At 41.4% G+C, this 27448-nt stretch overlaps 2 protein-coding genes across 2 annotated transcripts; both read left to right on the top strand.

Annotated features, from left to right (window-relative positions):
- Positions 1-8119: 8119 nt before the first annotated feature.
- LOC138909293 (uncharacterized) lies at positions 8120-8740 on the top strand. Its single transcript, XM_070200477.1, has one exon. The coding sequence runs from the start codon at positions 8120-8122 to the stop codon at positions 8738-8740; it is 621 nt and encodes a 206-aa protein (XP_070056578.1).
- A 1512-nt stretch (positions 8741-10252) lies between these two features.
- On the top strand, positions 10253-26898 carry LOC138909292 (uncharacterized). Its single transcript, XM_070200476.1, has 8 exons — positions 10253-10577; positions 14868-14980; positions 22336-22898; positions 23539-23553; positions 25054-25109; positions 25431-25627; positions 26455-26538; positions 26722-26898. The coding sequence occupies exons 1-8, from the start codon at positions 10253-10255 to the stop codon at positions 26896-26898; spliced, it is 1530 nt and encodes a 509-aa protein (XP_070056577.1).
- The last annotated feature ends 550 nt before the right edge of the window (positions 26899-27448 follow it).

The raw sequence follows: 27448 nt of genomic DNA, 5'->3' as shown, positions 1-27448 counted from the left end.
TATGGATATCAATTAGATATGATAATAAGTGTACGCGGCATATTATAAGTGATGTGGGGTCTAAGGAGAGGCCTAAGTCTAAGTTAAGTTGGAAATTATAATAATAGACTAAAGTTCCAAATGAGTACGCACAAGACCAAACTTTAAATAAGAATATCAAAATATATAAGAAGTTATGTGATCATCAACCTATCAAATGAAAGGTCTTCGAGTCTAGTTTCTAACGCTTCAAACCGTTCGTCATTTGGATACTCCTATAAGAAGTTATGACCAAGTTACCAAAGATTGGAAAAATGTGATCCTGCGGTCAGATGTGCGACCGCAGAACCATTATGCGATCGCAAAACCCATTGTGCGACCGCAAAAAGTGTTGCATACCTGTCCATTGTGCGACCTGCATACCCATTGTGCGGTCCATTGTGCGACCGCATACCTGAGTTCGGAGGGTTCATTTTTCTATTTTCATAACCCGACCCCATTTTGATAAATAGGTTTTGGGTCTTATTTTGGGGAAATTATCTGATAATTTTAGAGAGAAGTGAGAGTGTTCTAGAGAGAGGAAGAAACTCAAGTTCTTTTTTCATCAAAAATCTTGTTCATGCTTTGAAATCCTACAAGGAAATATCACAAGATCTTCACCCAAGAGGTAAGGTTTTAACCCCTAGTCTTCAATTTCGAGTTTGGATAAAGATAGGTGATTATGAGTGTGATTCTTGGATGTGAGAGTATTAGTTATACATGCTTGTACGAATAAGGTTGTGGCAAGATTGTTGAGTTCAAATGGGTAAAGATTGGATTGAAAATGGTAGAAATTTTCAAAGACTTTAATTGAGGATTTGAAAGGCAATCCGATGTCGGAATTCGATAATTTTTGTATGGTTGAACTAGTATTGCAATGGGTGTTCGGATTTTGTGAGTTTTTCTAGGATTCAAGAGGTGGGTCACACTGTCGATTTTTAAATAAATTTCGGATTTTAATCCGGAAAATTTATAATTTCATATGGAATTAGTTCCTACGATTCGTGTTGAGTATGTTGAATTGTTTATGATTATATTTGAAGCTTTCAGACACAAATTCACGAGGCAAATGTGTATTGGAATCTTGAAATTGGTTACGAAGCGAGGTAAGTATCGTGGTCAACCGTGACTTGAGGGAATAGAACCCTTGAATTATTTATTATGTGAAATTCATGTGAACGACGTATAGGCGAGGTGACGAGTGTCTATACGTTGTCGAATTAATTATTTGCATAATTATTTGAAAATCATAAATTATTTTAAATCATGAATTTATTATTATATTAATTATTTCTCCCATACTCCTTGCTCAATATTATGCCCCGAATCCATGCTATAATTACTACATGCTTATTTGATTTATGTGACTTAATTGCTACATGACATTCAGCATACTAATTATTAAATTGTCTATTTCCTCCTTAATTTCAATAATTAATTGCTACTTGCCATCACTTATTTCTAAATAAATCATAATTATTGTATGCTTGTTATCTTATAATTTCATATTAATTGTTGCATTTATTAGAGTAATTCCTTTTATGAGAATTGGTAAATTATATTATTTGAGGAGCGGGTTGCACGCCACTACAGAAATGAAAGTGAATATATTGGAGGAGCGGGTTGTACGCCATAACAGAATTGATTGAAATGAATATATTGGAGGAGCGAGTTGCACGCCGCAACAGAATTGATTGAAAAGATATATTAGAATCGGGTTGCATGCCGCAACGGAAAATGATTTAAATAATAATTGATTATGACTGCCGAGTTGGCTTCAGCTGTTGAAATGAGTTACCTGTTTAATTTCTAGTATTGTTGTTATTATTATTATTATTGTGTACAGGTTAATGTAAGCGACCTGTCTTAGCCTCTTCAATACTTCATCGAGGTTAGGCTCGACACTTACTGGTTACATGGGGTTGGTTGTACTCATACTACACTCTGCACTTCTTGTGCAGATACCGAAGTTGGTCCCAATGGCGTATAGTAGATTTGCTCGAATTCAGCTATTCGCAAGAGACTTGAGGTATAACTGCATGGCGTTTACAGTTCTGAAGTCCCCTTCTACTTTATTTTTAGTTGTGTGCTTTCTTTCAAACAATTGTTTTTTTATTTAGACCATTGTTTGTATTATTCTAGAAGCCCGTGCACTTGTGACTCTAGTTCTGGGATGGTATTTAGACATCGCTATTATCATGGATTATCCACTTTATTTCAGACTTTTTCTCCGCAATTATTCCTTTGTTATTAATTTATTTAAAATTGTTTAAAAATGGCTAATATTATTCTAACGTTGGCTTTCCTAGCAAGTGAAATATTAGGCGCCATCACGGTCCCGAAGGTCAGAATTTCGGGTCGTGACAAGTTGGTATCAGAGCAATAGGTTACATAACTACATGGCGTTCGAGTCACGAATAAGCTTAGTAGAGTCTGAAAGATCGATACAGAGACGTCTATACTTATCTTCCAGAGGCTATGGAGTTAGGAGCAATTTCACTTCTTTCTTGTCAAGTCGTGCGATCTTATTCTATCATCGATGATTGAACCATTCTATTTTTATTCTCTCACAGATGGCGAGAACATGTAATACATCTACCGACGGACAGGGACAGAGCCCCCGGAAATAACTATGACTAGGGGTAGAGGCCGAGGCAGATCTTAATCTAGAGCTCGAGCAACAACACTTGTTGTAGAACCTCAAGTGGATTTAGAAGCGGAGGTTCCGGCGCAGACGGTACCTGTTGGACTAGTTCAGGTTACGGAAGGATTCATAGCCACTCTAGTGCTGCAGGACGCACTAGTTCGTTTGGTGAGTCTTATGGAGGGTGTGACCCATAATGGTACATTTCCAGTGGCACCAGCCGTCTCACAGGCTGGGGGAGGAGCACAAACTCCCACTACTCCCGCTCCGGAACAGATAGCTCCCCAGAATCAGGCTCCAGTAGCCCATCCAGTGGGGGTAGTTCAACCAGTTGTTGCGGCACTGGCCGGTGAAAGGCCTGCTTTATCTTCTGAGGCTTTGATGAGATTGGACAATTTTACCAAGCTATTTCCAATCCATATCAGTGGTACACCTTCTGAGGACCTACAGGATTTTATGGACCGCCGCTATGAAGTATTGCAAAACATGGGAATAGTTGAAAGCAATGTGGTTGATTTTGCTGTGTTTTAGATAACGGGTTTCGCCAAGAGGTGGTGAAAAGATTATGTATTTACTAGACCAGTTGGTTCGCCTGCACTTACCTGGGAGCAGTTCTCGCAGCTATTTCTGGAGAAGTTCCTTCCTATCACACTGAGAGAGGATTACCGTAAGCAGTTTGAGCGTCTCCAGCAGAGCAGTATGTTAGTCACTCAGTATGAGACCCGTTTTGTGGATCTAGCTCGTCATGTTCTTCTTCTGCATCATACCGAGAGAGAGAGAGAGAGAGAGAGAGAGAGAGAGAGAGAGAGAGAGAGTGAGGAGGTTCATTGATGGACTCGTTCAACCTATCAAGCTACAGATGGCCAAGGATATCGGGAGTGAGATTTTTTTCAGACGGCGGCTAATGTCGCCAGGCGGATCGATATGGTTCTTTCACAGGAAAGAGGGCCAGTGTCAGATAAGAGGCCTCGTCATTCCGGTAATTTCAGAGGCGCCTCATCTGGAGCCAGGAGTACTTATGGTAGGGGTCATATTTTCAGGCCAATTTATTCAGCATTTTAGGCATCTCGCGGTGCTTCAGCGAGTCATGGTCCTATTATGCCTTACTCTAGGAAGCCGGCATTTAGTGCACATCTAGATCCTATTCGTGCACCACCACTCCAGAGTCACTATGGCGGCTATCCGACCCGTTCCGGCCAGCTTCAGCTTCAGCAACCACGACAGCAGGATGGGTGTTATGAGTGTGGGAACATTGGTCATATCAGGAGGCATTTCCCTAGGTTGTTGAGTAACAGATCTCAGCAGAATTCTCGTGCCATCATACCAGCATTGGTTTCTCCACCGCGCGCCCAACCAGCTAGGGGCAGGGGTCAGAATGTTAGAGGTGGAGGTCAGACTGTTAGAGGTGGAGACCAGCGAGCCATGGCTTGTCCAGAGATGTAGTCCACACTGGTGGGGCCCAGCCCCAATTTTATGCTTTTCCAGCTAGACCTGAGGCCGAGTGATCCGACGCCGTGATCACAACTATTGTTCCAGTTTTCCATAGAGATGCTTCAGTTTTATTTGATCCAGGATCTACTTATTCCTATGTATCCTCCTACTTTGCTTCATATTGGGTTGTGCCTCGTGATTCTTTAAGTGCTCTTGTGTGTATGTCCACACCGGTGGAAGATTTTGCTGTGGTAGATCATGTCTAACATTCGTGTGTAGTTACTATTGGGAGTCTTGAGACTAGCGTGGATCTTCTACTTCTTGATATGGTGGATTTTGATGTCATATTGGGTATGGATTGGTTGTCACCTTATCATGATATATTGGATTGTCACACCAAAACGGTGACCTTAGCCATGCCGGGGTTGCCTCGATTAGAGTGGAAAGGAATTCCTGGTCATTCTACCAGTATGGTTATTTCTTATATGAAGGCTCAGCGTATGGTCGAGAATGGGTGTCTAGCCTATTTGGCTTATATTCACGATCCCAGTGCGAATGTTCCTTCTATGGACTCAGTTCCAGTTGTCCGTGAGTTTCAAGATGTATTTCCTGCAGATTTGCTGGGGATGCCACCCGACAAGGATATTGATTTCTATATTGATTTGGCTCCGGGAACCCAACCCATTTCTATTCTACAAGACTTGCTTAATCAGGGATTCATTTGACCTAGTGTCTCACCCTAGGGTGCATTAGTGTTATTTGTAAAGAAGAAAGATGGCTCTATGCGTATGTGTATAAATTATCGGCAATTGAACAAGGTGACTATTAAAAACAAATATCTGTTGCCAAGAATCGATGATCTATTTGATCAACTTCAGGGTGCCAAGGTGTTTACGAAGATTGACTTGAGGTCTGGCTATCATCAGTTAAAGATTAGGGCATCTGATGTCCCTAAGACAACTTTTCGAACTCGGTATGGGCATTATGAATTCTTAGTGATGTCATCCGGGCTTACCAACGCCCTAGCATCATTTATGGATTTGATGAATCGGGTGTTCAAGCCCTATCTGGATTCATTTGTGGTTGTATTCATTAATGACAACTTGATTAATCCAACAGTCGAGAGGAGCATGAGCAACATCTTCAGATTGTGCTTCAGACATTGAAAAATAATCAGTTATATGCCAAATTTTCAAAATGCGAGTTTTGGTTAAACTCAGTTGCCTTTTTGGGGCATATTGTATCGACATAAGGCATAAAGGTGGATCCTAAGAAGATTGAGGCAGTTCAAAACTGGCCTAGGCCTACTTCAGTTACAGAGATACGGAGTTTTCTGGGTTTGACGGGTTATTATCGCCGATTCGTGGAAGGGCTTTTATCTATAGCAAGCCCATTGACCAGACTGACCCAAAAAGGTGTCCTATTCAGATGGTTAGACGAGTGTTAATAGAGCTTTCAGAAGCTCAAAACTACTTTGACTACGGCACTAGTGTTGGTATTACCCATAGGTTCAGGATCTTATACGGTGTATTGTGATGCATCTCATGTTGGGCTTGGTGCAGTATTGATGTAGGATGTTAGGGTGATTGCATATACATTGCGGTAGTTGAAGGTTCACGAGAAGAATTACATTGTTCATGACTTAGAATTGGCAGCCATTGTCCATGCGCTGAAAATTTGGAGGCATTAACTTTACGGTGTCTCGTGTAAGGTATTTACTGATCATCATAGTCTACCGTATCTGTTCAAACAAAAAGATCTCAATTTGAGGCAGAGAACATGGTTGGAGCTGTTGAAAGACTATGATATCACCATTTTGTATCACCCCGGAAAGGCCAATGTCGTGGCCGATGCTTTGAGTAGAAAGGCTATGAGTATGGGCAGCCTTGCGTATATTCCGGTTGGTGATAGGGCGTTAGGTGCAGATGTTTAGACTTTGGCTAATCCGTTTGTGAGGTTAGATGTTTTAGAGTCTAATCGGATTCTAGCATGTACAGTCGCTCGGTCTTCCTTGTGTGAGCGCATCAGAGAGCGACAAAATGATGATCCTCATTTGCTTTTCCTTAAGGACACGGTGCGGCACAGTAGTGCCAAACATGTTACTGTGGGAGAAGATGGAGTTCTACGGATGCAGGGTCATATTTGTGTACCTAATGTGGATGGGCTTCGTGAGTTAATTCTTGAGGAGGCCCACAGTTCCCGGTATTCTATTCATCCGGGTACCGCCAAAATGTATCAAGATTTGCGGCAACATTATTAGTGGAGGAAAATGAAGAAGGATATAGTTGCATATGTAGCTCGGTGTTTAAACTGTTAGCAAGTCAATTACGAGCATCAGAGACCTGGTGGTCTGCTTTAGAAGTTAGAAATTCCTGAGTTGAAGTGGGAGCATATCACTATGGATTTTGTTGTTGGGATCCCACGACTCAGAGGAAGTTCGATGCAGTATGGGTCATTATGGACAGGTTGACCAAGTCAGCACATTTCATTCCAGTGACAATTATCTATTCTTCAGAGCGGTTTGCTGAGATTTACATCCGCAAGATTGTCCGCCTTCACGGTTTGCCCGTGTCTATCATTTCTGATCGATGTACACAGTTCACCTCGCACTTATGGTGGGTTGTACAGCATGAGTTAGGCACGCAGGTTGAGTTGAGTACAACATTTCATCCACAGACCGACGGACAGTCAGAACGCACTATTCAGATATTGGAAGATATGCTTCGTGCTTATGTTATAGACTTTGGAGGTTATCCCATCATGTGATCTTATTCTATCATCGATGATTGAACCATTCTATTCTTATTCTCTCACAGATGGTGAGAACATATAATACATCTACCGACGGACAGGGACCAGAGCCCCCGGTAGCAACTATGACCAGGGGTAGAGGCCGAGGTAGAGCTCAATCTAGAGCTCGAGCAGCAACACTTGTTGTAGAACCTCAAGTGGATTTAGAAGCGAAGGTTCCGGTGCAGACGGTACCTGTTGGACTAGTTCAGGTTACAGAAGGATTCATACCCACTCCAATGCTACAGGACGCACTAGTTCATTTGGTGAGTCTTATGGAGGGTGTGACCCATAATGGTACATTTCCAGTGGCACCTACCGTCTCACAGGCTGGGGGGAGGAGCACAAACTCCCACTACTCCCACTCTGGAATAGATAGCTCCCTAGAACCAGGCTCCAGTAGCCCATCCAGTTGGGGTAGTTCAACCAGTTATTGCGGCACAGGCCGGTGATAGGCCTGCTTTGTCTTCTAAGGCTTTGCTGAGATTGGACAATTTTACCAAGCTATTTCCAATCCATTTCAGTGGTACACCTTCTGAGGACCCACATGATTTTCTGGACCGCCGCTATGAAGTATTGCAAAACATGGGAATAGTTGAAAATTGGGTTGATTTTGCTGTTATTTAGATGACTGGTTTTGCCAAGAGGGGATCGAAAGATTATGTATTTACTAGACTAGTTGGTTCGCCTACACTTACCTGGGAGCAGTTCTCGCAGCTATTTCTAGAGAAGTTCCTTCCTATCATACTGAGAGAGGATTACCGTAAGCAGTTTGAGCGTATCCAGTAGGGCAGTATCTCAGTCACTCAGTATGAGACCCGTTTTGTAGATCTAGCCCGTCATGCTCTTCTTCTACTTCATACCAAGAGAGAGAGAGGGTAAGGAGGTTCATTGATGGACTCGTTCAACCTATCAAGCTACAGATGGCCAATGAGATCTGGAGTGAGATTTATTTTTAGACGGCAGCTAATGTCGCCAGGCGGATCGAGATGGTTCTTTCACAGGAGAGAGGGCTAGTGTTAGATAAGAGGCCCCGTCATTCCGGTAATTTCAGAGGCGCCTCATCTGGAGGCAAGAGTACTTATGGTAGGGGTCATCCTTCCAGGTCATTTTATTCAGCACTTTAGGCATGTCACGGTGCTTCAGCGAGTCATGGTCCTATTATGCCTTACTCTGGACAGCCGACATTTAGTGCACATCTAGCTCCTATTAGTGCACCACCACTCCAGAGTCACTATGGCGGCTATCCGACCCGTTCGGGCTAACTTCAGCTTCAGAAGCCATGACAGCAGGATGGGTGTTATGTGTGTGGGAACATTGGTCATCAGGAGGCATTTCCCTAGGTTGTTGAGTAACAGATCTCAGCCAAATTCTCGTGCCATCATACCGGCACCGGTTGATCCACCGCCCACCCGACCAGCTAAGGGCAGGGGTCAGGCTGTTAGAGGTGGAGGTCAGACTGTTAGAGGTGGAGACCAACGAGGTATGGCTTGTCCCAGAGATGTAGTCCACACTGGTGGGGCCCAGCCCCGATTTTATGCTTTTCCAACTAGACCTGAGGTCTTGTCATCCGACGCCGTGATCACAGGTATTGTTCCAGTTTTCCATAGAGATGTTTCAGTTTTATTTGATCCAGGATCTACTTATTCCTATGTGTCCTCCTACTTTTCTTCATATTTGGTTGTGCCTCGTGATTCTTTGAGTGCTCTTATGTGTGTGTCCACACCGATGGGAGATTTTGTTATGGTAGATCATGTTTATCATTCGTGTGTAGTTACTATTGAGAGTCCTGAGACTAGCGTAGATCTTCTACTTCTTGATATGGTTGATTTTGATGTCATATTGGGTATGGATTAGTTGTCACCGTATCATGCTATATTAGATTGTCACGCCAAAACGATGATCATAGCCATGCCGGGGTTTCCTCGATTAGAGTGGAAAAGAACTCCTGGTCATTCTACCAGCATGGTTATTTCTTATATGAAGGCTCAGCGTATGGTCAAGAAGGGGTGTCTAGCCTATTTGGCTTATATTCACGATCCCAGTGCGAATTTTCCTTCTATGGACTTAGTTCCAGTTGTCCGTGAGTTTCCAGATATATTTCTTGCAGATTTTTTGGGGATGCCACTCGATAGGGATATTGATTTCTGTATTGATTTGGCTCTGGGAACCCAGCCCATTTCTATTCCACTATACCGTATTGCCCCGCCGGAGTTGAAAGAATTGAAAGAGCAGTTACAAGACTTGCTTGATCAGGGATTCATTAGACCAAGTGTCTCACCCTGCGGTGCACCAGTGTTATTTGTAAAGAAGAAAGATGACTTTATGTGGATGTGTATAGATTATCGGCAGTTGAACAAGGTCAATATTAAGAACAAATATCTGTTGCGAAGAATCGATAATCTATTTGATCAACGCTAGGGTGCCAAGGTGTTTACGAAGATTGACTTGAGGTCCGGCTATTATCAGTTAAATATTAGGGCACCTGATGCCCCTAAGACAGCTTTTCCGACCCGGTATGGGCATTATGAATTCTTAGTGATGTCATTCGGGCTTACCAACGCCCTAACATCATTTTTGGATTTGATGAATCGGGTGTTCAACCCCTATCTGGATTCATTTGTAGTTGTATTCATTGATGACATCTTGATTTACTCCAAGCCCTATCTTCGGATTGTGCTTCAGACTTTGAAGAATAATCAGTTATATGCCAAATTTTAAAAATGCGAGTTTTGGTTAAACTCAGTTGCTTTTTTGGGGCATGTTGTATCGGCAGAAGGCATAAAGATGGATCCTATGAAGATTGAGGCAGTTCAGAACTGTCCTAAGCCTACTTCAGTTATAGAGATACGGAGTTTTCTGGGTTTGGCGGGTTATTATTGCCGGTTCGTGGAAGGGCTTTCATCTATAGCAAGCTCATTGACCAGACTTACCCAGAAAGGTGTCCCATTCAGATAGTCAGACGTGTGTCAGTTGAGCTTTCAGAAGCTCAAGACTACTTTAACTATGGCGCTAGTGTTGGTATTACCCAGAGGTTCAGGATCTTATATGGTGTATTTTGATGCATCTCGCGTTGGGCTTGGTGCAGTATTGATGCAGGATGGCAGGGTGATTTCATATGCGTCGCGGCAGCTCAAAGTTCACGAGAAGAATTACCCTGTTCATGACTTAGAATTGGCAGCCATTGTCCCTGCGCTGAAAATTTGGAGGCATTACCTTTACGGTGTCTCGTGTAAGGTATTTACTGATCATCATAGTCTACAGTATCTATTCAAACAAAAAGATCTCAATTTGAAGCATAGAAGATGGTTGGAGTTGTTTAAGGAAAATGATATCACCATTTTGTATCACCCCGAAAAGGCCAATGTTATGGCCGACGCTTTGAGTAGAAAGGCTGTGAGTATGGGCAGTCTTGCATATATTCCGGTTGGCGAGAGGGCGTTAGCTGCAGATGTTCATACTTTGGCTAATCAGTTCGTGAGGTTAGATGTTTCAGAGTCCAATCGGATTCTAACGTGCACAGTCGCTCGGTCTTCCTTATATGAGCGCATCAGAGAGCGACAATATAATGATCCCCATTTGCTTTTCCTTAAGGACACGGTGCGGCACGGTGGTGCCAAACAGGTTACTGTGGGAGAAGATGGATTTCTACGGATGCAGGGTCGTATTTCTGTACCTAATGTGGATGGGCTTAGTGAGTTGATTCTTGAGGAGGCCCACAGTTCCCGGTATTCTATTCATCCGGGTACCGCCAAAATGTATCAAGATTTGCGGCAACATTATTAGTGGAGGAAAATGAAGAAGGATATAGTTGCATACGTAGCTCAGTGTTTAAACTATTAGTAAGTCAAGTACGAGCATCAGAGACCTGGTGGTCTACTTCAGAAGTTAGAAATTCCTGAGTGGAAGTGGGAGTGTGTCACTATGGATTTTGTTTTTTGTCTCCCACGACTCAGAGGAAGTTCGATGCAGTATGGGCCATTGTGGACAGGTCGACCAAGTCAGCATATTTCATTCTAGTGGCAATTATCTATTATTCAGAGCGGTCAACTAAGATTTACATCCGCGAGATTGTCCGCCTTCACGGTGTGCCCGTGTCTATCATTTCTGATCGAGGTACACAATTCACCTCGCACTTCTGGAGGGTTGTACAGCGTGAGTTAGGCATGCGGGTTGAGTTGAGTACAACATTTCATTCACAGACAGACGGACAGTCAGAACGCACTATTCAGATATTGGAAGATATGCTTCGTGCTTGTGTCATAGAATTTGGAGATTCTTGGGATCAGTTCTTGCCACTTGTGGAGTTTGCTTATAATAACAGTTACCAGTCGAGCATTCAGATGGCTCCATATGAAGCATTATACGGGAGGCGATATCGCTCGCCAGTTGGCTGGTTTGAACGAGAGGCTCAGTTGTTGGGTACCGATTTGGTACAGGATGTCTTGAATAAGTTCAAGATTGTTCAGGATCGACTTCGCACAACTCAGTCTAGGCAAAAGAGTTATGCCAACTGTAAGGTTTGTGATGTTGCATTCATGGCAGGAGAAAGAGTATTGCTCAGAGTTTCACCTATGAAAGGTGTAATGAGATTCAGAAAGAAGGGCAAGTTGAGCCCTAGGTATATCAGAAACTTTGAAATTCTTGAAAGGGTGAGAGAAATAGCCTACATGCTTGCACTACCACCTAGTTTATCAGCAGTTCATTCGGTTTTCCATGTGTCTATGCTCCGGAAATATCATGGCGATCCGTCCCATGTGTTAGACTTCAGCTCAGTTCAATTGGATAAAGATTTGACTTATGAGGAGGAGCCAATAGCTATTCTAGCTCGGCAGGTCCGTCAGTTGAGGTCTAAGAGTTATCCTTCAGTTCAGGTACAATGGAGAGGTCACCCGATTAAGGCAGCTACCTGGGAGTCCGAGTTGGACATACAGAGCAAATATCCACATCTTTTCACCAGCTCAGGTACTTCTCTAATTTTGTTCGAGGACGAACGTTTGTTTTAGAGGTGGAGAATGTGATGACCCAAAATTGTCATCTTTAATTTAAACGTTCATTTCTGTGTTCTATGAAGATGTTGAGAGCTTATTTGCTATGAGTTACGTATTACCTGAATAGTTGATGCTAATGGCGTTCCTAATCTAGTAAAATATTTCTTATGATGCCACTGTTAGTATTGTTTCCATGTTGTGTTACGTTGATTAGATTATGTATGTGTTGTTAGGATTGGTTTCTGGGATTCTCTGGCAGGTGGATAGGCCCAGTTACAAAGGAAACTCTGGCAAAATATTAGGAAATTTTGGGAGTTAGTAAAAATTCGAAAAATTGAAATGGGTGAAAGAAGAGATGAGTTATGTTATGTGTTTGGGAGAGGACTCTACTTCTCATTTGAGGACTATTAATATTATGGATATCAATTGAATATGATAATAAGTATACGAGGCATATTATAAGTGATGTGGAGTCTAAGGAGAGGCCTAAGTCTAAGTCAAGTTGGAAATTTTTATAATAGACTAAAGTTCCAAATGAGTACGCACAAGACCAAACTTTGGACAAGCATATCTAAATATATATACATATATATAAGGAGTTATGTGATGATCAACCTATCAAATGAAAGGTCTTCGAGTCTAGTTTCTAATGCTTCAAATCGTTCATCATTGGACACTCCTACAAGAAGTTATGACAAAATTACAAAAGGCTAAAAAAATATGATTTGGCGGTCAGATGTACGACTGCAGAATCATTATGCGATCGCAAAACCCATTGTGCAACCGTAAAAAGGGTCGCATACCTGTCCAGTGCAGCCCCGTTTTCGGCATCGATTTTGTGGTTCATTGTGCGACCCGCATACCCATTGTGTGGTTCATTATGCGACGGCATACCTGCGTTCGGAGGGTCCATTTTCCTATTTTCATAACCCGATCTCATTTTGTTAAATAGGCTTTAGCGCTTATTATGGGGCAATTATCTGATAATTTTGGAGAGAAGTGAGAGTGTTCTAGAGAGAGGAAGAAGCTCAAGTGCTTTTTTCATCAAAAATCTTGTTCAAGCTTTGAAATCCTAAAAGGAAATATCACAAGATCTTCACCCAAGAGGTAAAGTTCTAACCCCTAGTCTTCAATTTCGAGTTTGGATAAATATGGGTGATTGTGAGTGTGATTCTTGGATGTGAGAGTATTAGTTATACATGCTTATACCAATAAGGTTGTGGGAAGATTGTTGAGTTCAAATGGGTAAAGATTGGATTGAAAATGGTAGAAATCTTCAAAGATTTTAATTGAGGATTTGAAAGGCAATCCGATGTCGGAATTCGATAATTTTTGTATGATTGAACTCTTATCAGAACGGGTGTTCGGATTTTGTGAGTTTTTTCGGGATTCAAGACATGGGTCACATTGTCGATTTTTAAATAAAATTTGGATTTTAATCCGAATTTTTTTTAATTTCATATGGAATTAGTTCCTACGATTCGTGTTGAGTATGTTGAATTGTTTATGATTAAAATTGAATCCTTCGGACACGAATTGGCAAGGCAAAGGTGTATTAGAATCTTGAAATTATTTGCAAAGCGAGGTAAGTGTCATGGTTAACCTTGACTTGAGGGAATAGGACCCTTGAATTATTTGTTATGTGAAATTCATGTGAACGACGTATAGGCGAAGTGACGAGTGTCTATACGTTGTCGAATTAATTGTTTGCATAATTATTTAAAAATCATAAATTATTTTAAATTATAAATTAATTATTATATTAATTATTTTTCTCATATTCCTTGCTCAATATTATGCCCTGAATCCATGCTATAATTGCTACATGTTTATTTGATTTATGTGACTTAATTGCTACTTGACATTTAGCATACTAATTATTAAATTGCCTATTTCCTCCTTAATTTCAACAATTAATTGCTACTTGCCATCACTTATTTTTAAATAAATCATAATTATTGTATACTTGTTGTCTTATAATTTTATATTAATTGTTGCATTTATTTGAGTAATTCCTTTTATGAGAATTGGTAAATTATATTATTTGAGGAGCGGGTTGCACGCCGCAATAGAATTGATTGAAATGAATATATTGGAGGAGCGGGTTACACGCCACAATATAATTGATTGAAAATATATATTGGAATCGGGTTGCATGCCGCAACAGAAAGTGATTTAAATAATAATTGGTTATGACTGCCGAGTTGGCTTTAACTGTTGAAATGAGTTACCTGTTTTATTTCTAGTATTGTTGTTATTATTATTATTGCGTATAGGTTAATGTGAGTGACTTACCTTAGCCTCGTCACTGCTTTGTCGAAGTTAAGCTCGGCACTTACTGGTACATGGGGTCAGTTGTACTCATACTACACTCTGCACTTCTTGTGCAGATACCGGAGATGGTCCCAGCGACGTATAGTAGATTTGCTCGGATTCAGCTATTCGCAGGAGACTTGAGGTATAACTGCATGACGTTCGCAGTTCTAAAGCCCCCTTCTACTTTATTTTTAGTTGTGTGCTTTCTTTCAGACAACTTTATTATTATTTTGACCATTGTTTGTATTATTCTAGAAGTCCATATACTTGTGACTCCAGTTCTGGGATGTTATTTAGACATCGCTATTATTATGGATTATTCACTTTATTTTAGACTTTTTTTCTATATTTGTTTCCTTTTTATTAATTAATTTAAAATTATTTTAAAATGGCTAATATTATTCTAACGTTGGCTTGCCTAGCAGGTGAAATGTTAGGCGCCATCACGGTCCCGAAGTTGAGAATTTCGGGTCGTGACACTACTCCAGTATTTTTTGCCGGAGTTTTATTTATTTCTAATTACTTGCAATCCATACTAAAGTGCTAGCCTTGCTGAAAGGTATTTATACTAGATTAGTATAATATACTGAATTTGACCATGTTCCTTTTTATTATGCTCAAATTCTGATCAGAGAGACAACAACTTTCATTTTTCTTTTTTTTCCACATGGTATCAGTCAAAGTTCAAGACATTAAACGTTCAGATCAGGTAAACTTTGAGAAAAAGATGGAGAAAATTATTAATGATGCTGGAAAAAAGATGAAGATACATGTTGATAATTCTGCTAAGGTGATTAACTACTTTGATGCTATTTTTAGAGTTGATTTTGTTAGGATAATAATATATTGTAAATTAATATTATTTATTCATTGTTACAAGATATTAATGGCAAACTTGATAAAGTTGTGGAATTCATTGGGTATTTAAATGAGACAAGTAAAGAGAAATACCATCATGGCTTTTTAAATGATGAAAATGGGTATCATGGATTTTATACAAATGACTATGAAAGGAATAAATTTAGAAATGCTTTTCAATGGAAAAACATGACAAAAGAAATGAATATTGAAATAGTAAAAGGAATGAAGCGAGAGATGTTGCTGATGGAGAAAAAGATTCTGATAGAGATGTTGATCAAAATATTTAAATGAACAAAGATATAGATATTCCGGTTTGTGGAGATTCTGCTCATTGTTCGGGGGACAAACATGATGAACGGGGGAAAGATGTTGATTTAGACAAATGGATGAACAAGACAATAAGGAATTTGAGCAGATAGCACCTTTTAGTTCAATGCCATCAGTCATGGATATTGAGTCAGTCCACGGAGAAAAAAATAAAGAAGGTACGGATGAAGGTGCAACACCTTCTAGTTCAATGCCATCAGTCATGGATATTCCACGGAGGACAAAATAAAGAAGGTACTGATGAAGGTGCAACATCTGGTGGTGATTTAGTGAAAGGTCTTTCTTGCGATGAAGAAAGAGAAGACTGTATTCTAGTTGAACCAGTACTCACAGATAGTACAGATGTTGATGCTATTATTGAAAAAATAATTGATGGGACATAGGTGGTTTTCACACCTCAGTCGAGTCAAGATATTTTATAAAATAGCGCACCTGCATGCTCTCAGGGAAGTGGACCTGATGTTCTAACATATGGTACAGATGTTGAAGGTATTATGCGTGATATTACAGATGGGAATATAATTTTGGATACAAAAATTCCATAGGGTGATTCATCTAGTTGAAATTGAGAACAATCACATGTTTTCTTGTCTAGATAACGAAAATATTCCATACCCCCTTCTTTGACTTTGAATTTGAGTCGATCAATGGGCTACTCTAAATGTAAAAGTTGGTTTTATTTTGTCATTTAGTGTTTCTTCTGACCAATTTTATATTTCACGAAAAATTTCTTCTACTGTCGTCCTTCTTTTATAAAGCCAAGTTTCTAATTTTTCGTGCATGAAATCCATCATTGTCAAAAGTGGCAATTCTCTTGCACGTCTCAAAATATTATTCATTGACTCAACAATATTTTTTGTTAGCATATCATATCGTCGGCCTGAGCAATGTGAACTAGCCCATCTTTCAGGTGGTTCCTCCATCAAGTAGCCGAATATTTTCTTATCAACATCAGCTATTTGGGACATAAAGTCATCAATTCTGATTGATTGTGTACTCTTGTAGCACTCTGAAACAGATTTATGACAGTGCTTTTTACTTTTCTTTGCTTTAGATTCTTCTCTAGATGATATATGCAAATACCATAGTAGCATTCAAGAAAAACTTCTGCAATTTCATTTGCAATTGCCTTGTGTCAATCTGATAAGAACACTTAGTCTTGCCGAATGCCAATTGTTTTTCTTACTTCTTTAAAGCACCACTCATACGACTCGTTATTCTCTTAATCTGCTACTCCAAATACTATAAGAAAAATCTGATTATTTACGTCTTTCGAAATGGCCACTGGTAGAACACCTCTATATTTATTTTTAGGAAAAGTTCCATCAACAGCAATAACTGGTCGACAGTACTTCCAGCCAGAAATGGACTCCCTATACGTAAAAAAACATATAAAGAAACTTGTTACATTGAAAAGTAAATAAATTTAGTGTTATGGTATGACAACCTACATACTAATGGATGTTACGAAATGTGTATTTCTGCTATGAATCAATATACTTTCAGAATAATAGACTGGAGATTTAAAGTTTTTATATATGAATTCCGAAAGTTCCAATATATTATATTGATATTTTTGAATCTTTAATATTGTATTTTCAATCTATATTTTTCATATGAAAATGCAATATTAAATTTAATATATCTTAGGGAAGTTGCTTTTGGTGGTCTCTTTATGCTGTTTATATTCCTATGATTAGAAAATAAAGAATAAACATCATAAAAGCTATAAAGTCTGTAGCCATTTATTGAAATAATGTCTCTAGATTCAAGCAATTGCGTATGATATAACTAGTAAATACGTTCCTCCCCACAGCAATATATTTTATTATTTAGGAGGAATTACACTTACTTGTTTTTTAGTACAAGTAGCTACTGGATTTACTATGACTTTTTACTATCGTCCGACCGTTACTCAGGCTTTTGTTTCTGTTCAATACATAATGACTTGGTTGGTTAATCCGATCAGTTCATCGATGGTCGACAAGTATGATGGTCCTAATGATGATCCTGCATATATTTCGTGTGTATCTCACCGGCGGATTTAAAAAACCTCAAGAATTGACTTGGGTTACAGGTGTGGTTCTGGCTGTATTAACCACATCTTTTGGCATAACTGATTATTCCTTACCTTGGGATCATGTTGGTTATTGGGCAGTTAAAATAGTAACAGGTGTCCCTGATGCTATTCCTTTAATAGGATCACCCTTGGTCAATTATTGCGCGGAAGCGCTAGTGTGGGACAATCTACTTTGACCCATTTTTATAGTTTACACACTTTTTTATTGCTGCTTTTTACGGCCGTATTTATGTTAATGCACTTTCCAATAATATGTAAACAAGGTATTTCTGGGACTTTATAGAGAAAAGAAAAATAGATCCTAAATATCTGTAATCAACCATTTATTTATAAGTTGTTAAATCTTAATTTGAAATACACAAATTGAGAAATTTTTTGGATGCTGAAGTATACTGTGAGAGTGTCATCTGCTCTTTGTTGTTTTCACTCATTACTTTGGCAAATGTCTACCGTCTTTCTTATCTTTTTTGTTTGAGATATGGACATTTATAATTGATAATCATTTCATAATTGTACAGGTATTTTTTTGCCAAAAAAACTGGTAAGGAGAAGGCAGGAAGAAGACTAAACACAACACAAATATGCATCACTGTTTGTCAATAAGTAAATAGTTTAGAAAATAGTAAAGAAATGCGACACTCTTGCATCTAATAGTACAATGCTGCCATTAACGTAAAGGATGTATTATTTGCCAATCATACAACATCCATAAGTGGAAGTTTTGTTCCAAAATATTCGAAAAATTTCCGCAATTAGTATGCGATGTTGCCTATGTGTTCGATGCTCATGTATTAATTTTTGTTGTATGCAATTTCATAACAAACGAAGTTAAATAAAAAATAACAGTATTAAATTTTACAATATTCCCCCTAATCTTAATTTATACAACTACAACAACCCAGTATAATCCCACTAGTGGGGTTTGGGGAGGGTAGTGTGTACGCAAACCTTACCCCTACCCTGGGGTAGAGAGGCTGTTTGCGATAGACCCTCGGGTCCCTCCCTCCAAAAACTCCCCACCTTACTCTTGGGGTGACTCGAACTCACAACCTCTTGATTGAAAGTGGAGAGTGTTCACCACTAAAGCAATTCACTCTTGTCCTAATCTTAATTTATAGTTAGAAATTAAGTATGATGCACAGTGACCAAGGCATAGTATGGGGGAAAAGGATAGAAAGTAAACAAGACTTACAAAAATAAAAGCTGTATTGGTGAAGCGAACTACGTATAAGCGACCTACGCATGACTCAATCACAAGGGTGACTCAATATAACTAGTGGTCTAAAGCCAAATTTAATAAGTGACATTAAACTTTTTAATTGAATTTAAATATACAAAAAATTAATATTGCTTTTCTTTCTTTCTTTTATTTGTGTAACGACCCGGCCAATCGTTTTGAGAGTTGTAGCCCCATTCCTCCATTCACTGCTCATTTTGTACTTTATAGCTGTTATGTGACTTGTCGGGGTAGTCGGTTCGGGTCCGGAGAGATTTCAGAATGAAATGAGACACTTAGTCTCAAGATTTAAAGCTTAAATTGAAATGATTGACCGGATGTTGATCTATGAGTAAACAACTCTGGAATGAAGTTTTGATAATTCTGTTAGCTCCGTTGGGTGATTTTGGACTTAGGAGCGTGTCCGGATTATGATTTGGAGGTCCGTAGTGAAATTAGGCTTGAAATGGCGAAAGTTGAATTTTTGGAAAGTTTGACCGGGAGTGAACTTTTTGATATCGGGGTCAGATTTCGATTCTGGAAGTGGGAGTCCGGAAGTGGGAGTAGATCCGTAATGTCAAATGTGACTTGTGTGCACAATTTGGAGTCAATCGGACGTGTTTTGATAGGTTTCGGCGTCGTTTGTAGAAGTTGAATTTCTTTAGTTTCAATAGGCTTGAATTGGAGTGTGGTTCATTTTTTTGAAGTTGTTTGATGTGATTTGAGGGCTCGACTAAGTTCGTATGAGGTTTTAGGACTTAATGGTATATTTGGTTGAGGTCCCGGGGACCTCGGGTGGATTCCGGATGGTTAACGATCAAAAGTTGAAGTTGAGTGATTGCTGAAGATGGACCTCTGCTGGATTAAGCGCACCTGCGGAGCTTTGATCGCAGGTGTGAGCTTGCAGGTGCGGTCTGTCTTGCGCAGGTGCGAGATTGGAGGGGAATGTGCAGGTGGTCGCCAGTGGAGGATCCAGAATTTTTATCAAGGGGTGTCAAAATATAAATAATTAGATATATCGAAAAGTCAAGGAGAGTCAAAGCATAGCAAATATACATAAAATAAAAAAAATTATCTAGCAAAATAGTGTAATTTTCCGACGATGGGTATCACTTGACACCCCTTGCTTCAATGTGGCTCCACCACTGGTGGTCGCAAGTGCGAGGAGTTTTTCGCACCTGTCTGCCTGAAGGTGCGGCGAGAGGTGCGCAGAAGTGGAAGGCGCGCAGGTGCGATAGGGAGTTCCGCATCTGCGTGACCGCAGATGCGACAGTATGATCTCAGAGGCGGAAGTGGGCAGAAGTGATTTGGATGCTCGCAGAAGCGGAGTAAGGGACCGCAAGAGCGGAATGAGCCGCAGATGAGTATGTGATGCCGATTTTGCGATGCCGCAGAAGCGGTTAAGTGTTCGCAGAAGCGGAAAGCCTGGTCAGATTAGTAAAACAAGGGTTCGCGATTTTGGCTTCATTTCAAACATTTCAAGAACGGTTCGGGCGATTCTTGAGAGGCTTTTCGGGGAGGTTCTTGAGGTAAGTCCCTTGAGTTCATTTTTGATCAATAATCTTGCTTCCCCATTGATTTTCCCACCTAGTTGGTGTGTATTTAAGGTGTAAATTGGGAGTTTGAGGCTAGGGATTGGGAGAGTTTGATTTTGGGATTTGGGTGATGATTTGATGTCGGATTTTGATAAAGTTGGCATGGTTGAACTTGTGGTTGAATGGGCTTTCGAGTTTTGTGACTTTTATCAAATTTCGAGACGTGGGCCCGAGGGCCAGCTTTTGAGTCAATTTTTTACTTTTGATTAATAGCTTAGCATTTTCTTATAGAGTTAATTCCTTTAGCCCATATTGATTATATCACATTGTTTATGGCTAGATTCAAGGTATTCGGAGGCCGTTTCGCGAGAAAAGGGTATATTGGAGTAGAGATTTGCTCGGATTGAGGTAAGTAATAGTTCTAAATTTGGTTATGAGGGTACGAAATCCCGTATTACGTGTCATATATTCATGTTTCGATTATGTGTTGGCACTGTAGGGACCCACATAGGTCGTGTACATGTTGAATTATCTGCTAATTTGATGTTTAGTACTCATTCACAGTTTTACTTGTATATTATATCTCAGTCTCTATTGTTCTTTGTTGATACATTATATCATTTCTGTTGGGGCTGATTTTCATGATTACTGAGAGCCTGTGAGACTGGAGAGATTGATGACTGAGTGAGACTGAGGGCCTGATTGTGAGATATTGATACTATAGCACGTGAGTTGTCCGTACAACACGTGAGTTTTTCGTGCAACATGTGAGTTGTCCGTGCAGCACGTGAGTTGTCCATGTGGATCTAGATATTATACTTTAGCACGTGAGTTGTCTGTGCAACACGTGAGTTATCCGTGCGGATTATAGCACTTGTGCTGAAGGAGCCCCTCCAGAGTCTATACACACCCCTAGTAAGCGCAGGTGCCTATTAAGTGCGAGTGCGGAGTGCAGAGTGCCTAGTGCCAAGTGCCAAGTGTTGAGTGAATGGGAGGGCTGAGTGACTGTGTCCCTGAGAGGATTCATTTGATTTCATTATTGTTGCACTTAACTGCCATGTATCATTGTCTTGAAATTTCTAAAAGATATTACACTCTGTTTCACTTAAACTTGTCATGAAGTAACTATTTTGCCTAATTTATCGACCTTGTAAGCATGCCTACCTTCCTATGTTGAAATCATTATTTTGAACTATAACTGTGAAGCTCGTCACTACTTTCAGTTCTTTATTTAGTCTTGTTACTTACTGAGTTAGTTGTACTCACACTACACCCTGCACCTTGTGTGCAGATCCAGGTGCTTCCGGTCACGGCGATTGCTGAGTTATGGAGTTCGGATTCTCAGAGACTATCGGGGTAACTGCTTGGCGTTTCGCAGACTTTGTCTCTCCTTCCCTATCTTTCCACTTATTGTATTTAGTTTCAAACTATCATAGACAGTATTTTCTAGACTTGTGATGTAGAGATGTTCATGTACTCTGTGACACCCCGATAGTTGGGAACTTTCGCATTATGTTTTGGGCTTCTAACCCATTTATGAGAACTTTTTTTGCTCAAACTGCTTTAATTCATTTTCTGTTAAAAGTGTTGGAAATATTTTTTAATGTCGGCTTGCCTAGTACCACGATAGGCGCCATCAAGACAGGTTAGGATTTTTGGGTCGTGACAAGTTGGTATCAGAGCCTAGGTTACATAGGTCTCACGAGTCATGAGCAGGTTTTGTAGAGTCTTATGGATCCGTATTTAGACGTCTGTACTTATCTTCGAGAGGTTATCGAACCCTTAGGAAACTTAACATTCTTGTATTCTTGTCATGCAGTTTTTTGATTCCGGTCAATAAATTTCTGTTGTTCTATTCTCTCACAGATTGTGAGGACACGTGACAGACATCCACCAGTACCACCAGCTAGGGTTGCGAGAGGCTGAGGTCGCGGTAGGGGCACAGGTGTAGGTCGTACAATAGCTAGAGCAGCACCTGCAGATCCACCAATTGCTCCAGCTCAGGAGCAGGTTCCAGTTGTGGTTGAGCCAGTAGGGCCAGCTTAGGCACCAGTTGTGCCCATTGTGATTCCAGGCCTTCCGGAGGCGTTGGCCCAGATATTGACAGTTTGCACTGCCTTACTCAGGTGGTTTCGGCTCAGGCCAGAGGAGGTACTTTTACCCCTGCTGCCCATACTCCAGAGCGGGTAATGCAGGGACTTCAGACACCAGGGGTACTACCCGCTCAGCCGGTTGCAGCTGCTCGGGCCCCGGTGGTCCCCGTTATGGCTGATGATGAGCAGAGGAGACTTGAGAGATTTGGGAGGCTTCAGCCTCTATCATTTAGCGGTGCTGAGTCAGAGGATGCTCAAGGTTTCTTGGATAATTGCCAGCGGATTCTTCGCACGACTGGTGTTCTGGAGACCAGTGGGGTCTCATTCACTACTTTTCAGTTTATTGGGGATGTCTTCATATGGTGGGAGGGTAATGAGAGGCGTAGGCCGGTCAGTGCAGTACCACTTACATGGCAGGAGTTCTCTGTTCTCTTCTTGGAGAACTTCGTGTTGCAGTCTCGCAGAGAGGAGCAACGTATATTGTTTGAGCAGTTACGTCAGGATGGCATATCTATGACGCAGTACGTGAAGAGGTTTTTTGAGTTGGATTGTCACGCCGTGTGGTTGGTTCCCACTGGTAGGGAGAGGATTATGAGGTTCATTGATGGCCTCACGTATTAGCTGTGATTGCTTTTGACTAGGGAGAGGGTGTCTGGGGCTAATTTCAACGAGGTGGTTAACATTTCTCGACAGATAGAGATAGTCCGCAGTCAGGAGCGCGGAGAGAGGGGGCCAAGAGGCCTCGTAGCTCGGGTGGTTTCAGCGGTGTCCCTTCTGGGGGTCAGTTCTACCATGGCAGGGGACATCCTTATAGGCACGCCTAGATGGCTCGTCCGATTCACCGTGGTGGATCATCCAGCCATGGTTCATACAGTGCTCACTCAGTCCAGTCTTCATTCAGTGCACTACCAGTGCAGAGTTCTCACCATGCCTTGTCCGCTCAGGTTTCTATAGGTAGTTCCTTGGGTTATCAGGAGCAGCAGTTCCATCAGAGAAGGGGTTGTTTCGAGTGAGGAGACTTTGGTCATATCAATAGAGATTGCCCTAGGTTGTTGAGTGAGGCTCCACAGCAGAGTTCTCGGCCGATGGCACCAGCACCAGCAGTTACATCACCCACTCAGCCAGCTCGGGGTAGGGCCCAGGAAGTTAGAGGTCTTCAAAGAGGGGGAGGCCGATCATATTGCGGTTAGGCCCGATTCTATGCTATTCCTGCCAGATCAAATGTTGTTGCTTCAGATACAGCGATTACAGGTATTGTCTCAGTGTGCCACATGGATGTCTCTGTATTATTTGACCCTGGTTCCACTTATTCGTATGTATCATCATATTTTGCTCATTATCTAGATAGGACCCGCGAGTCCTTAGTTTCATCTGTTCATGTATCTATGCTAGTGGGCGATACTATTATTGTAGAATGCGTATATCGGTTGTGTGTAGTGACTATTGGGGGATTGGAGATTAGAGTTGATCTCTTGTTGCATAGTATGGTTCATTTTGACGTGATTTTGGGTATGTATTGGTTGTATCCATGTCATGCTATTCTGGATTGTCACACTAAGACCGTGACGCTAGCGATGCCGGAGTTGCCAAGGATCGAGTGGAGAGGTTCTCTAGACTATGTACCCAGCAGAGTGATTTCATATTTAGAGGCCCAGTGGATGGTTAGGAAGGGTTGTTTATCTTACTTGGCCTATGTGAGGGATGTTAGTGTTGATACTCCCTCTATTGATTCTGTTCCAGTAGTGCGAGATTTTCTGGATGTGTTTCCTATAGACCTTTCGGGCATGCCGCCCGATAGGGATATTGACTTTGGTATTGACTTGATGCCGGGCACTCAGCCCATTTCTATTCCTCCGAATCATATGGCACCCGCTGAGTTGAAGGAATTGAAGGAGCAGCTTCAGGAACTAATTGATAAGGGATTCATTAGGCTTAGTGTGTCTCCTTGGGGTGCACCAATCATGTTTGTGAAGAATAAGGATGGTACTATGCGGATGTGCATTGATTACAAGCAGTTTAACAAAGTTACAATCAAGAACAAGTATCCTTTGTCGCGCATTGATGACCTATTTGACTAGCTTCAGGGAGCGAGGGTGTTCTCTATGATTGACTTGAGGTTTGGGTATCACCAATTGAAGATTCGAGACTTGGATATTCTAAAGACAACATTCGGGACCCATTATAGTCATTATGAGTTCCTCGTGATAGCTTTTGGGCTAACCAACGAACCAACAACATTCATGCATCCGACGAATAGTGTATTTCAAACTTATCTCGGCTCATTTGTCATAATGTTCATTGATGATATCCTGGTGTACTCTCGTAGCCAGGAGGAGTATACCCAGCATTTAAGGATTGTGTTGCAGCGGTTGAGGGAGGAGAAGCTTTATGTTAAGTTCTCCAAATATGAGTTTTGGCTTAAATCGGTGATGTTCTTAGGGCACGTGGTGTCCAGTGAGGGGATTCAGGTGGATGCGAAAGAGATAGAGACGTTCAGAGTTGTCCCAGACCGTCCTCATCTACGGAGATTCGGAGCTTTCTCGTCTTAGCCGGCTATTATCGTCGCTTCGTGGAGGGCTTCTCATCTATTGTATCGCCTTTGACCAAATCGACCCAAAATGGTGCTATTTTCAGGTGGTCGGATGAGTGTGAGGAGAGTTTTCAAAATCTCAAGATTGCCTTGACCACATCTCCACTTCTAGTTCTACCTTCAGCTTCTGGCTCTTATTTAATGTATTCTGATGCTTCTAGGATTGGTATTGGGTGTGTCTTGATGCAGGGAGGAAGAGTGATTGCTTATGCTTCACGTTAGTTGAAGCCTCACGAGAAGAACTACCATGTTCATGATTTGGAGTTAGCTGCCATCGTTCATGCATTGAAGATTTGGAGGCATTATTTCTAAGGTGTGTCTTATGAGGTGTTTACAGACCATCAGAGTCTCCAGCACTTTTTCAAATAGAAGGATCTAAATTTGAGGCAGCGGAGATGGTTGGAGCTACAAAAGGACTATGATATCACTATTCTATATCATCCCGGGAAGGCCAATATGGTGGCTGATACCTTGAGTAGAAAGGCAGTGAGTATGGGTAGCCTTGTATTCATTCCTGTTGGTGAGAGACCTCTTACAGTTAATGTTCAGGCCTTGGCCAACCAGTTCGTGAGATTAGATGTTTCGCAGCCCATTCAGGTTCTAGCTTGTGTGGTTTCTCTGGCTTCCTTATCTGGTCGCATCATAGAGTGCCAGTATGATGATCCTCATTTGCTTTTCCTTAAGGACACAGTCCAGCACGGTGATGCTAGAGATGTTACTATTGGGGATGATGGAGTATTGAGGATGCAGGATCAAATTTGTGTTCCTATTATGGATGGGCTACGTGAGTTGATTCTTGAAGAGGCCCACAATTGCGGTATTCCATTCATCCGGGTGCCGCGAAGATGTATCAGGACTTGAGGTAGCATTATTGATGGAGAAGAATGAAGAAGGATATAGTGGGGTTTGTAGCTTGGTGCCTCAACTATCAACAGGTGAAGTATGAACATCAAAGACCGGGCGGATTGCTTCAAAGGCTAGAGATTCCAGAGTGGAAATGGGAGCGGGTCACCATGGATTTTGTAGTTGGGCTCCCACAGACTTCGAGGAAGTTCGATGCTATTTGGGTGATTGTGGATCGGCTAACCAAGTCCGCACACTTCATTCTAGTTGGTACTACTTATACTTCGAAGCGGTTGGCTGAGATGTACATCCGAGAAAGTGTCCGCCTCCACGGCGTGCCAGTGTCCATCATTTCAGATCAGGGCACGCAGTTTACTTTGCAGTTTTGGAGAGCCGTGCAGCGAGAGTTGGGTACCAAAGTTGGGTTGAGCACAACATTTCACCCTCAGATGGACGTACAGTCCAAGCGCACTATTCATATATTGGAGGAAATGCTACACGTTTGTGTCATTGATTATGGGGGTGCATGGGATTAGTTTCTGCCACTCGCGGAGTTTGCCTACAACAACAACTACCAGTCGAGAATTCAGATGGCTCCGTATGAGGCTTTGTATGGGAGACAGTGTAGATCTCCGGTGGGTTGGTTTGAGCCTGGTAAGGCTAGGCTATTGGGTACTGAGTTGGTTCAGGATGCTTTGAACAAGGTTAAATTGATTTAGGAGCGTCTTCGTAAGGCGCAGTCTAGACAGAAGAGGTATGCTGACAAGAAGGTCCGTGATGTTGCTTACATGGTTAGGGAGAAGGTACTGCTCAAGGTTTCACCCATGAAGGGTTTTATGAGGTTTGGGAAGAAGGGAAAGTTGAGACCTCGGTATATTGGGCCATTTGAGGTACTTCAGAGGATTGGGGAGGCGTCTTACAGGCTTGCCTTGCCACCTAGTTTGTCGAGTGTGCATCCAGTGTTTCATGTTTCTATGCTCTTGAAGTATTTCGGCGATCCGTCTCCTGTTTTGGATTTCATCATGGTTCAGTTGGATGGTGATTTGACTTATGATGTGGAGCCGGTGACCATTTTGGGTCGGCATGTTCGCAAGTTGAGGTCAAAGGACATATCTTCAGTGAAGGTGCAATGGAGAGGTCAGCCAGTTGAGGAGGCTGCTTAGGATACCGAGCGGGAGATGCAGAGCAAATATCAACACCTATTTGAGACTCCAGGTAGATTTCTAGACCCGTTCGAGGATAAACGTTTGTTTAAGAGGGGGAGGATATAACGACTCGGCCGGTCGTTTTAAGAGTTGTAGCCTCGTTCTCCCATTTACTGCTTATTTTGTACTTTATAGCTGTTATGTAACTTACCGGGGTAGTCGGTTCGGGTCCGGAGAGATTTCAGAATGAAATGCGATACTTAGTCTCAAGGTTGAAAGCTTAAGTTGAAATAATTGACTGGATACTGATCTATGATTAAACGACTCCGGAATGGAGTTTTGATGGTTCCATTAGCTCCGTTGAGTGATTCTGGACTTAGGAGCATGTCCAGATTGTGATTTGGAGGTCCGTAGTGGAATTAGGCTTGAAATAGCGAAAGTGGAATTTTTGGGAAGTTTGACCGGGAGTGGACTTTTTTATATTGGGGTCGGATTCCAATTCCGGAAGTGGGAGTAGGTTTGTAATGTCAAATGTGACTTGTGTGTAAAATTTGGGGTCAATCATACT

This window comes from Nicotiana tomentosiformis, chromosome 4, assembly GCF_000390325.3.
Source record: "Nicotiana tomentosiformis chromosome 4, ASM39032v3, whole genome shotgun sequence".
NCBI lineage: Eukaryota > Viridiplantae > Streptophyta > Magnoliopsida > Solanales > Solanaceae > Nicotiana > Nicotiana tomentosiformis.
This window is presented reverse-complemented; position numbering and strand designations above follow the sequence as displayed.